This window comes from Leuresthes tenuis, unplaced genomic scaffold, assembly GCF_036924035.1.
Source record: "Leuresthes tenuis unplaced genomic scaffold, fLeuTen1.0.hap1 SCAF_2, whole genome shotgun sequence".
NCBI lineage: Eukaryota > Metazoa > Chordata > Actinopteri > Atheriniformes > Atherinopsidae > Leuresthes > Leuresthes tenuis.
Window position 1 is genome coordinate 10,222,666 of NW_027325356.1, and position 13,674 is coordinate 10,236,339.

General features: G+C 39.9%; 1 protein-coding gene across 1 annotated transcript in view; it reads left to right on the forward strand.

The window, feature by feature from the left end:
* LOC140301598 (thrombospondin type-1 domain-containing protein 4-like) overlaps positions 1-13,674 on the forward strand; it is a 42,567-nt gene that overhangs the window by 22,824 nt on the left and 6,069 nt on the right. Inside the window, exons 7-9 of the mRNA XM_072380144.1 lie at positions 9,096-9,300; positions 12,719-12,894; positions 13,083-13,179. Coding sequence (XP_072236245.1) covers positions 9,096-9,300; positions 12,719-12,894; positions 13,083-13,179 — 478 coding nt within the window. The remainder of the gene's footprint in view (positions 1-9,095; positions 9,301-12,718; positions 12,895-13,082; positions 13,180-13,674) is intronic.

The following is a 13,674-nucleotide window of genomic DNA, read 5'->3' on the forward strand; positions in this document are numbered from 1 at the left end:
AAATCCTGTTTTTAAATAGGACGATAGCTTAGAAATGTATTTATTTTTTTAGCGTGTCTTGGGTTTCCTGACGCCTGAGTATTGGTGGATAACACACAAGAGATTTTTCATCCATGTATTTACCACTTGCACCAAGCACAAGTTTGACGGGGCCCGAGTCAGCACTGCCGTCTGTTCCCAGTAGGACTCCAAAGGCCCAGCAGAGACTGTTCTGTCATTCTGTTCCCAAAACAGTCATCCTAATCAGAGCTGTGACGTCAGGAGAAACCCTATGCGTCTTAATGGCTGAAGATTCACCACACTCAATGCTATTTCTGAGTGTTTTACAAGCATGGGAGCCTTTAATGAAGACGCTGTGGCATGTGCTCAGGGCTATGAGGGCAGTTTGTGGCGTGAACAAGGCCTCTTTTTATTGTTGGGATCAAAGGTCTTGCCACTCTTATAAACTGCAACACCTCTAATAAACTGCAAATGCTTGTGCATCTATCTTTCAGGATAGCAGATAACAGCCTGCTAAGCCTAATTTTGATTTTCTGACTTTTCAGATACTAATTTGAGGAATTAACAACACTTTTGAAAAGCAATTCTAATTTTTCTACTGTATATCCACAGCTGCTCACTTCCTTCGATTTTCTCCTGTAAACACCTGTTTTAGTTTTGAATTAATGACTTAAACAACAATCTGTGAGTGCTTAGATACTGATGAAGTCATATCCACACTGTTTAATGTGCATAAGACTACTGTTTGTTTGTTTTTTTAACCACAGACATTGAAATACAGTGTCTTCATACGGTAGACAGTAGCATACATCGTAAAAATTACAATATATGTCTCAGCATCATTGGTACCTTCACACATATGTAAGTCACCCATGGAATGGGCACTGATGCCTCCGCCCTCCCAACAAAACCCATCTCTGATGGATTTTGCCCTTTTTGCTGAAAATAGCTTGCATGGTCTTTCTCCTCTTTGGCACGGAGAACTCGCTGTCAGGTTTTTTTCTCCTAAAAGCAGCTGAAATGTGGACTCATCTGACCACAGAGAGTATGTCCAATGTCTTTCTGTGCTTCTTAGATGAGCTTGTGTCCAGAAAAATCTGCAGTACTTTGGCACTTTGTTGATATATGGCTTACTTCTTGCCTAATGCAGTTTCTGTTTATATTTCTGGTTGCAGAATCGAACTGTGTTGAGTGAAAACTCTGGCATTAGACTCTCCGATTCTTTTCACAATGTTATGGTCTGCAGATGTTGAAAGACATAAGCTTGCAATTCTTATTGAATTATATAGATATATTTCTTTACTGATCAATGATTCTCTTACAGAGTTTGGCACAAAGTGAGCTACCATCCACCCGTGCTTGGAGATACGTGGAAGTTATGTAGATTCTACTTTTATACCCAGTTGTGACACCCCCGCCTGTCATCATTTAATCTGCTGATCGAAGGATCATCCACAATACTGTTATTTGAATATTCTCTAAACTTTTCTGTTTTTTTTTTTTTTTTGCCTATCTCACAACTACTTTAAAGCGTTTTGCCTTCATCAAACTGTAGATTTTTTAAAAATTGGTCAATAAAGACATTTAAGAAAATTCACAACCATTGTGGCAAATGGGGTTTGCTTATCCCACACTGGTAAAAGAGCAAATAAGGCTTACTGGATGTTTCAGTCCCTTCATCAGTCACAATGTTGACTCGATGGCAGTTTCACTTCCACAGACACAGATGTGTTTGAAGTGCTGACTTAGGTAAAAGCACTGGTGTCTGCCCATGCTCATTAAAATCTGTTAAAGTTACACAGCATCCCAGCATGTGGGAGACAGATGCTGGCAGCTGTGGTCAGATTTTATTTCATCCTAATCTAAATTAAATCTTAAAACCCTGTTGCCAAATATCTACTCAAATAGAATTATAGTGTTTCCCATATATGTAAATTTCACTTTGATAACTCCTTGTTTTGAATTAGGACTATTTCTATCACTTTAAGTGTAAAGTTGAGATTTCTTTGATTTTTGGCAAAATGAATGTACTGTAAGTACTGTGGTAATGTTATTTCCAGACTCAGTGTCGCATCTTGAGGTTACTTACACTGTAAATTCTTTGTTGTTGGAATGATGTTGTCTCCGTATTCTCATCCTGGAAGCCAAGATCAGCCTGGATTGCATTTCCAGATGAGCTTGAGTGTCACAGCTGACCAAATCATGATAACTTCATTGGCCGTTTGCCAGTCAACTTTACAGCCTTTCTATGTATAAAGTTTTTGAAATACTGCACCTCTTCCATCCCGGGAAACATTTTTACATAAGTTGAGCAAATCACATATATTCCAGCCTTTTTTCCCCACAGTTTTACAATAAGAAGATGTTGAATGACATAAAATCCCTCACGGCGTAACGGAACTCCAATTTGATTAAAGGAGTGTATTTCAAATGCTACACAGAAAAACAGTGAAAAACATGTTTTGGAGCAGTCTGTGTCTCACAGTATTCATTTATTTACTTTATTCTGTGGTATGAAGAAAAGCAAAAGCTGAGAGAGAAGCTGCCAAGACACAGGTTTTAAGGTTCTGGTTGGAGTCCAATGTGGATTTGTGTGGATTAAGACTTAGGGGGAGGCTAACTACTGCACCATCTCCAGGCTAAGAAAACATCCTTATTCATAAACTCTGCAATTTCTATTTTTCTTTACTTTTTTCTTCCATAGCATTTGGCTCAGCAACATGTAGCCATGGGAGTTGTTTGTGGTCAGACAGCCCAGCCTGAGAGTTGTCATTTGTAACCCAGACTGCTACAAATGGGATGCAGTGTGTCTAGGGAGATATCCAGGTGCTTTGTTCCATAGGTGAGAAGGAGACAATCACAAGAGACGGATCAAGTAAATTCTGCTCTTGCATTTTTATGAAACCCCCCTCAGAAGTGATTAAGAGATTAAGATTAAGTTATATCTTATTTACAATGTGTTCCAGATTGAAAACACTTGAAGGGAGTTTCTTTACCTACTTACTTGAGTCTGTAAGCATTTCTACTTTGTGTCATCTTAATAAGGAGGAGTCAGAGAGATGCATATTTTGAACCTTAATCATAATGTAGGACTCAGGATTCCACTCTAGATGGTATAGTTTGTATATATGAGCCAGAACAACTGCCAACATTGACAAGCTGCTGATGCAGTGGATGCAGCATGCATCTGCTACTGCAAGTCTCTCTTTCAGCCCAGGACTGTCGTTGTCAGTATCTGTCATTCGCAGATTATTCTGTCTGAGCACCTGAAATGCTATCTGACAACATACCAATGTCAGCCGGTAGATAAAGTTTAGGATACCAGAGCACTGGCATTTATCCAGGCACATTTCGACCAACAGCACCCAGAACTTAAACAGCCCGGGGATTTTTTCAAGGAGATAATAGATTATTTTAGCTCAGGGTCATTTGCATTTCTAGTGAGGTCTCAGGTACATGGTACAATGGGCAAGTAAGTCAGTTGAACTGTAAAAAGTCACCTTCCTGTAGATGGCAGCTCTGCTCAGAGCAGCCTACAGTACCCCAATAACTCAAAATCTGCTAATATTATACATTTCAGTGTGTTGTGCTCTGTGTTTTTATTTGTTCGCATTGCAGTGCATGCTGGGTCTTCTCAGCTGATTTAGGCAGGCATGAATGATTGAGTTGTATTGCTGTGTTAACACAAATTTATAACTTTTCCTTAGCTGCAACCTAAAGACAACAGATTTTGCAAGCTGTGGTGGAAATTAAATGTGGCGTGACTGAGACAGAAAGAAGGCAATAAGTGTCTTGGAATCAGGCATTAGGAGTGCAGCAAACTCCCACCCTGAAGAATATAGGTAATCTCCAAAGTAGGACCTTGCCAGTAGGGTCACTTTAGGCGGAAAAATATCCTCCTCGGAATTCTCTTCATCCCCTGGTTCCCGTTGTGGAAATGAAGGGGGCAGAGGATAAGACCCCCTATATACTCCTGGTTCCTGGAAAAGGTTCCTACAGTTGAAATACATGCTTTAAATTAGCTCTCTATATTAAACTATGATCTCATTAAACATTGTTGACTGACTTCTGGCCTGTGGGACAAATAGCCACGTTGTCTGGAATATTATATATTACAGGGAATTGAAGAAATAACAGAAAGTCACAAGAGACTGAGCCGCTACAAAAGTGACAGTATTTATTCACAGTCAAAAACTCCTCTTCTTAGAGACGTTCCAGCACCAAGAAGTTTTCGCCACATACCCAAACTGATTTACTACAGTTGAAGCAAGCTAAAAGCCCGCGGATTGCTCCTACCACTGCTCTTAATTTAAGCATGATGCCATTAACAATAAACTTTAATTCACATTTGCATTTCTAGTGTGGAGTCACAAACCAGGCCTTCTGTCTAGATAAAAGTGCTAATATTGCAAGGCAACTGTACCAGAGCTTTTAGGAAGAAGCTTAGCTTCTTTGTAACTCTGTCTTGACATTGTGTATTGTTTGTGTGAAACCAAGGTTTCACACTCTCCTCTAACAACATTTCACTGCCTCTAAATCTTTATTTCACTTTCATGCGTGCAGTTTTTGCACACATGAACTTTTCTCCTACATTTCAACATGGGAATCGGTGTTAAGTACAGCATGTGACAAATACAAGAATATAATGGTAATAATTGTTAAAGTCCCACTCCACCACTCATCAGTGTTCTTCAGGATTGTACATTTCAAGGTTTTTTTGCCACAATAAGCCTCTCGTGGCCTCTCATGGCTTGGGTATAACTGTTCACCTTTTTACCTCATCTGATGAATGAGGATCTATCTCTTCTTTGTCCTTGTAGCTTGCGCTAGCTTCTCATTTAATCGGAACCTCACAACACATGCAAAATAGCCGTCAAGCCCCATTCTGCAAGTATTGAGGATTGGTTCCTCTAATCTTCTACATGGAACAAACAGGCTGAGTTTGCCTTTCTGAGACTGTAGGTGGTGTCAACGCAGATCAAGGCACAAATCCCAGTTTTGGTTCTTCATATAGCAGAAACAATTCCATTTGCTATTTCATGTTTAACTTAATTCTTTACTGTACCTAATATACATGTGTGGCACACAATTGTTGGTGAAATATTGTCTAGTTAGTATATTTTATGTACAATATGTTGTCACCAATGTGATAATTCTCACAACCATGCTGTAAGATAAATCTTTACAAATATTAAGGGCAAATGCTGTAATTACCTTTGACCTTGCCGAGCTGTGGGTGAGTTGTGCTTGGAAAAAGTCAGTATTCATATCTTCATCACTTGTGTAGTAATTGATCTGGCTTGTACTAGCTGAATTATGAAGGATTCATTGTGACATAAGAGAAAGTATAGCTGTACTTAATTCATGCTCTACTTTGTTGAGTGTTCCTTCCTTCTTATAAAAACCAAATTATTTCCAGATTATAGATCTGAAGGATGGAATGTATACTGTGTCAGCATCTGTTGTCTGACATGTTGTATTTGTTTTTACTTCAGAAGTAATAAGTCTGAGCATAAACACCACTTTTTCTGTCAGATCTGACAGGGCATCCAGCTGATATGCTGTTTAAATGGTGTGCAGACTTCACTCACTCGGCAAACTGCTGGAGTAGTAATGGTTCAGCCCCTTTATGTTATACTGTGGCATTTATGGGGAAATCTTACATCGTGGTTTCTGTGTGGACTTTGTATGTTCTCCCTGTGTATGCATGGGTTCTCTCTGGTGACTCTAAATTGACCCTAGGAGTACGTGTGAGTGTGGATGGTTGTTTGTCTCTGGATGGATGGATAAAGTACCTTATGTTGCCTATGCCAACACCACCAGCTCTTTTATTTGGCAAAAAACTTACACTGTATAAAGCTGCATGACTCATTCAACACCTGGACCCTGGACATCCCTTCAACTCTAAAGTTTTTAGATTTCTCAAAGCCCTTTTTTTTCTAGGACAAAGCTTTGCTACAGTGATTCAGCTACTTTCCAGCCTCATTTCCAGGCAGCTTTTGTTTACAATAAAGCGTTATTAAACTCACTGTTCATTACCTAGCCGATGCCAAAGTAAAGCACAAGAAATACCCACTTCTAGGTGTTGAACATAGTGTTACATTAATCACACTGAAGAGCCAAAAAACTTCACAAGTAGTATTTTGATCACCTGAAATAAGACTCAAAATCAGTCTGTTCTTCCCTCTGTGTCTGTTGGATGTGAAAATTGGAAACTATTTACTGGCTTTCAACAAATAAACATTTCCTGTGTAGCTTGTTGGAAATTACAAGTGACAAAAAATATTTTAATTCTAATTTAAAATAAAGTTTTTGTTTTAAAAGTCAGGTCAGAAGATGGGTTTCCTAAGTCTAAGCCTGAAGACATATGGCATCTCCCACAAGCCTTGAAGTGGAGGAAGGTAAAGACTGATTTAGTGAGTGGAAGTAATGTCTGTTTTTAATGTCCCCTCATTTAACGCTATATGTATTTTTAGATTCATATCAAGATTTTTACGTTTTGCAATTAACATTTGGCTTCACAACCTACAGTTGTTGTACACTTTACAGCTAATTACCCCACCGCTGTGTGCCAGCGTGACCAGGCGTCCAGGTGCTAGTGTCTCTGCCTTTTCTTTCAGTATTCAAGCATTAAAGCTAGTGGGTGTGGAGACCATCACTGAACTACAGGCAGCTGAGGACAAACCTATACTTGAATGAGAAAGGGACTAAAACTCACAGCGACTGTGTCTAATTCTAAATGTCTTGTTCTGTTTTCTGGGAAGAGAAGAAATCTCCAGTGACAAGTGCCTTTGGCTCAGCTGTGTGCGAGTCCAGTTTCTTACAGAAACTCCACATCATGATGAGTTTAACTCGTCTGCATTGTGTGGGAAAATATTATCCGGATTTGCTTTAGGATGATGTTGTTTTCAGGGCTCACGACTTGACTGCAAGACAACTCCTCCATCCTGACGCATGTAACCATTTCCAGATGAAGGTTGGCTGTAGTGACACTATAAAAGTCCTTTTTATTTTCACTTAAAACAGGGCGATTTCCCCACACCACATGGCACAAGCCACCCACAGAGAGAGGGTGAAATAAAACATCAATGTGGTCTTAAAGTGAAGAAACTGCACTAGGACTAGAAAGCTGCCTCCTCAGCTACACTGATATTGCACTCTGCTGGGTAGAGCCAGCAAAATGCATTCATGTGTCCTGACACTGGCTACGCCTCATCTTGATGGGTTCACGGTTAAGGTCACATATGCTGGAAACAGACTGGAGGGTGGATGTGACAATCTGTGAGATTATTCAGGGACAGATTACAGTGCTTTTTTGCAGCGTGGCCTTTCAAAGCCGACAAGCTTGTCTTTACAGTTTGGTGATTTTAATAATGCAGCTGTCCAAATCAGTTGACATCAAGTAGTCATTTAAATTTCTAATGCTTCCTGCACTGCCAGAGTAAAATCCCTTGGCTCTTCCCTTCTGAGAGGAATGAAGATCCTGTGTTTTTATATGCACAGTCAGTGGATATTACTTTGATCTTTCTGATTTTGAGTCAAGATTGCACCTCCTTGTCTCCACTTCTGCATTAACATGCTTTGATCAGAACATTTTTCCATCCAAATAGCCATTGAGACAGAAACCTCTCTCCATGTCAGCGTCTCCTTTATGAGAGGAACATTCTCCCTTTTCAGGCAAATGATGCTCAGCTTCTGTGATTGTGCCGGTTGAAGGCATTTATGGTGGAAATGAATACGCAGAGGAGAAATTCATTCATGAGTGGTCATGAAAACAGGCAGCCCTCCTTGACTGCACTTTTATTTGTTTTTAATGGTAGACGTACTCTACCGTGGCCACTTAAACAAAGGCTCTTAGCCTCTTAGTTATTGTGTTATGTTTAGAGGCTGTGATCCTGCTCCAAGCTGAGCTGCAAGTCATTTCAACTCTGATCTTAGAGGTGTTTGACACTTTTATTTATTTATTTAATTTTGTTCAGCGCTTAGCTTGCTGTCCTCTCTTTCCATCACTCGCTATTTCCCATATGGAAGCAGGCACTTCATGTTTGTTTTGGCCAAGGCTGTGTTCGAGCTAAGAACAGGGTGACTGGCTCATTCCACCTTTTCTGCCTCCACCTCTTCTTTCTACCTCTTTTCATCCTTTTCCTATACGTTTCTCCACCTGTTTATCCTCTTATTGCTGTGTGTCTGCAGCCTTTAGTTGCAGATTTATGACTTGCTCAAGAGCTGCAAAATCCGTTGAGATGGCCAGATTTTTTATAAGTCATTATACACATCCTGTAAATTTGTTTATGTCATTTATCTTTACAGTTAGGTTTGGCACCTCGTGACCACATGGAAAGGTCAACATCCAGGAATTAGTCTATGTTGTTGAAGGACTTATATTCATTATTTTCTTGATGATGTTGGTGTCCAGTATAAACATTAGCTCTGAGGGAAGTATGTTTGTGTTACAACAAAGAGTAAGAGGGATGTCTCAGCTGCAGTCAGTTGGTCTGCATGGCAGGTGAGAGTATATGGCACTGCGATGGCTTCAGTGCAGTGCTTGAGTGTACGGTAGCTTGCTGAAAAAAGTTTTTGCTCCTGGACCGCCTGCTTGCACAGTGCGCTGCTTTTACTGCTGGTTTGAGTGGATTTATGGACTGCTGGTGTTAACCGTTCTGTTTTTACTGTGTCCAAGTTTCCTGTAATTTATTACCACCAATGTGACACCGAAAACTCACACCCTAGAGAAATAGGAGGGAAAAGCTGGGATAATTTCAAAGGCGGTTAAAACAAAGTGATGCGTTCTGAAAAGTAACAAGATCCCAGGAAATTAGTTGTTCTGTTATTGTAGTAAATAATGTGGATTTTATGGAGTTAATTTAGCATGTGAACTTGGTTATCCCTTGTGAAAATACAGTAGTTAATGTAGTCTTTTAAGCCTTGTTAGGTACTTATTGAATAACCCATACAATTCCACACATCCTGTAAACCTTAAACTATTTTATTGAACACTCTTAGAGCATGCTTTGATATTTCATCTTGAAGTTTTCGCTCTGCTGTGCTCATCGCTCAACTCCTCCTCACTCCTTCAATCCCTTTCTGTTCCACAGAGTCTGGGCTGTGATGAGTATCTTGGATCGGGGAAGGTGATGGACAAGTGTGGAGTTTGTGGAGGCGACAACACAACCTGCAGGCTGGTTTCAGGGGTCTTCAGACACAGTTTATCCAACATGGGTTACCATAAGATAGTGGAGATCCCAGAGGGAGCCACTATGATCAACGTGACAGAGATGGCGAAGAGCAGAAACTACCTAGGTGGGCTATGAAAACACATGACTGCACTGCAGAGAAACCAGAGCTATGTAGAGCAGTGTGTTCTGTGTGCCCTCAGTGTGTTGGTCTACCTCAAGACTGGCTTCCTTGATTTTTGTCTAGCTACTGTTTTAAATCATTAACCCAACCTATTATGTTGGTGTCAGGCTGTCCTTACTCTGCTGCTGCATGCCTGGTGCTACACTGCTCACATAAAAGCTACGATTTAGTTTAATACTCACTCACTCACTATGTATGTGTTCTCTGTAAAGAATATTCACTGGGAGACAGTGCTAACTACCTGTTGATGCATTTCAGATGCTGTTGGGTATTCCCATTTTTATGTTGCATAAGCAAACAGGTGTCCAAATCTGAGGTGACAGATAGCTGTTTTTTGTAAATGCACAACACTAACATAAAGCTTTGTGACACAAATCTATGCTCACTTGTGTTTTTGTTTTTTATTGTGCTGTATCTATCTATATAATCGTTGACTGCAACTACCTTTGATAATCTTTCATATTGTTCAAACTCATCTTCCACTTTTCATGTCTAACCAGTTCTATGATTGATTGTCCTCTTAATATATATATTTACTATTTTCACCTTCTACCACCTTTAGTTTTTTGCACCTGAGCTTTTCAGGTCCTCATCACATCTGTTCATTTTTGCCACAGTTTTCAAAATGCTTTTATCTCTTTGCAGAGGGATTAATTAAAACTAACTGTGAAGCCATTGTCAGACTCTATATGGCCTCTAGCACCTTTGACAGTTTGGGAGGGCAAACTGCTTCATCTGGCTGATGGCGTCATGTCCTACTCACTCATTAGTGTGAAAATTGAGACATTTACGTGGTACAGATTAAGTGGTATGATAGTAGTATTTCTCTGGCAGAAAAAGGACCAGCAGAGCTGCGGAGTACAACGAGTTTGCAACCTAAATGGGGATGAAAGCACACCAATCAGCAGCAACAACAGTCTCTGGACAATCTGAGCTCCCGCTTTTCTGTGCTTGCCATAATTTCTGTTTTACAGATCACACAAAATGACAGTTGCACTCAGGATGGATAGCTAGAGCAGCTTTCCAGCCATGTTATTGGTTGTCTGAAAAGTAGTTTCAGTAATGATACCTTAACCTGTCTGAAAGGTTCAGAGATTTCAACTTAAAAGTGCCGGCAGTGGCCTTGTAAAAAGAAGCGGAGCTCTCTTAGGAAGAAGAGGTTCATAGTTATTGTCTGTTGGCAGCTGCATACACTCATAACGTTTGGGAACAAAGTGGAAAGAATATGATGGCATTTTTAAAAAAGTAAGAAAAAAACTACTATGTGGACACAAACCTTTTTTTCTGATTGGAACACACATCCCAACTTGTTGGTCCCCACAAGAATCTTCACAGAATTCTCGATTAGACACAACGCACAGAATTATCTGTCGCAGCAATCCCAGCCAGGTTAATGAAAAACACGCTGGATTGCATCTGAGCCGAAAACTGTGTCATTAAGTCCGCTGATAACCCCTGTGCCAGGTCTAGAAGACCTCACAAGTAGGATTGTTCAATACCTACCAATTAGTTTTACAACTCCAAAGATTTTTAGCTGGTCAGCAATCTTCCTGTAATTCTTTTCTGATTGGTCTGTGTGGGTAGTCTCACTGGTCATTCTTTTGATTGTGGAGCCATGATTCAGACATGCTGATAGACACGGTGTTGATGGATCTTTTTCTCTCTTTTTTTGTTGTAACCCTGCTCCTGCAGTTAGGCTAATAGGAAATCCTTGGTTTACTAAATTTTGTTGGAATGATCTTATGAGTTTTTTTTTTCCCTTTTTGTTCAGCAAACCTCTATTTTTTGGCCTTTCTTTTCAGTATAATCTGTATACATCCTTATCGGTATATCAGTTTGCTAGTATCATGCCAGGACTGTAACAGTAGTGTTTTAGCATCTATTCATTTTCTTTAGAACAGGCATTTATGCTGGTAAAGAGTGAGAACAGTATGGTGATGCTTGAACCGTTTCCATTGACAGTAGTTTCGACACTTCTCATTCACATTGCATGGGAGTGTCTAAACATTCAAGTAGTACTGTTAGTGTAAGTACTGAAAGTGTTGGAGAACTTGTCTCCCCTAACAGCTCATTTTCATGCCTCAGTGCAAATTGACCTTTTTATTTTCCATCTTGGTTCATAGTTTCATTCATTGTAGCCTCCCTCAAAGCACTGCTTTAATTCTGGCCCAAAATATACAGAGAAAACTCTGGAATCTCCTCTCACCACATGTAGTAATATGTTACAGATTAAATGTAAGAAGAACGCTTAAGAGAAGTCATGTGAGATTATTAAAAGCTGTTTATAAGAAGTCTTTTTATTTGATACATTTACATGGGACTAGTCCGAAACCTAGCTGGACAGGCAGGCGCTTCTTGCAATGGTCGATTTCCCTGGTGCGATTCAAAGGCAAATCAGTGGGTAGTTTTATATTTTTCATGTTTTCTCCAGTGTGCAGTTGCCACTACTATTCATTACTGTGAGGCAGCCTTTCAATGGACCCTTTGGGAAACACTATACATAAATAATAGTGATGATTTTACAGAGGTGAAACACAGTGGGAAACAGCGATGGGTTATTTTTTTAACTGACTGTTATTATGTCAGACATTGTTTAATAGGCACCTTGTCCCAAATGAGCAGTAGATTCAGATGAAGAGGGACACGGCCCTAAACTCCAATACGACTGCTTTCCTGGAGGAAGACGCATAAACACGCTGTCATCAGAGTATCTTACCCTCAAACCTCACCCTTCATTTGAAGGAGTACAGGAATTCAGTAGCTACCTTTCAAATCCCAACAACATGGATGCCAAGCCGGTATCAGATTATCCACTGACTTTACTTTCTCAGTAAAGAAATTGGGAAACTTCCCTGGGGATGAACGACACACAAGTCATCTGAAAATGCAGATTAGGAGGTTACAAAATCCCAGGCAGCATCACCAACAGTATCCTCACTCTTCTGAATAGGTCTCTGTTTGAGGCTGTGCATGTCTAATAGTGCTTTTGGTTGTCCAAACACTCTTTTACAGACCTGTCTAATGTTACACTCCTAATGCTTTTCTAATGGCCATTTATTTAATCCATGAAATCAGTGGAAAACATCTTGAGAGATTTGGTTTCAGGATTTGCATGAAAGCTTTGTAAGCCCAATCAGTTTGTCACCTCAGTAAAAAGCATTGCTTTGAAACTTTACGTGACAGCATTTACTCAGTTAGCAAAACTCATTTTAGAGAAAATCAACTTCACAGCATTTTCTTTCCCTTCTCGCAGATGTCTTTATGTTAACATGATTTTACATTAAACAAACATTTTGTGCAAGATTCAGCTTTTTGCTTGAGCTGGCGGTGATTATGTGATCATTCCCTGTGTCTCTTCCAGCTCTGCAAAGCCGTTCAGGGAGATCCATTATTAATGGAAACTGGGCCATTAACCGACCAGGGAAGTATGAGGGTGGGGGGACCATGTTCACCTACCGCAGACCCAACGAGATCAGTAGTTCAGCCGGGGAGTCCTTTCTCGCTGAAGGGCCCACCAATGAAATCCTGGATGTTTATGTGAGTAAAAACAGAAAATGAGCTTGGATATCAAAATGAATGTTAGTAAGTCTTCTCATTTAATAAAAAGCTTACGTTTGAGCTGAGACAGCAGATATCACATGTTGGAAGGGCAAATATTTAAATAAAGCGAATAAACAGCAAGTTATTTTGGGATTGTTTAAAAAGTCTCCTCCACTCTCCTTTAGATGATCTTCCAGCAGCCAAACCCTGGTGTTCATTATGAGTACATTCTACCCTCTGAGAAAATGATTGCACCTCAGCAACCAAACCACAGAACAGAAGGTAAATTAGACCCACTTACAGGAGAAAGTAACTGTCAGACTAATCATTTAAGGAGACATATTATGCCTTTTTTGTTTTTTTTTACAAGTTGGCAAAATATCCTGATGCCTTAATGCCTGTGACATGCTATGGTCAGACTTCCACTGAGACACAGTACAACATTTCCATTTTTAATCATGAATTTACAGTTATTGAAAGTATTTGCTGTATGACGGACGTAAGATAGTTTGGAAAGGGCCTAACAACTCTGATGGGCCGCAGTAATTCCTTTTCAAAGATCATTGCTGATGTCTTTCCTCTTTTGTATTGTGTCAACACACACACGAATGCTACAGAACAGAAAACTGTAGGGTAAAAAAAAGGCAGAAGAAGTTTAACTTCTTATTTCTAAGGCTCAGTGAACGCAGCATGATTTGAAGTTGAGTTGAGGTAAAAATAGAGAGGCTGGATTTTTCTTCTCTGAGCAGGGAATGTGATGTAAAACACACAGACACA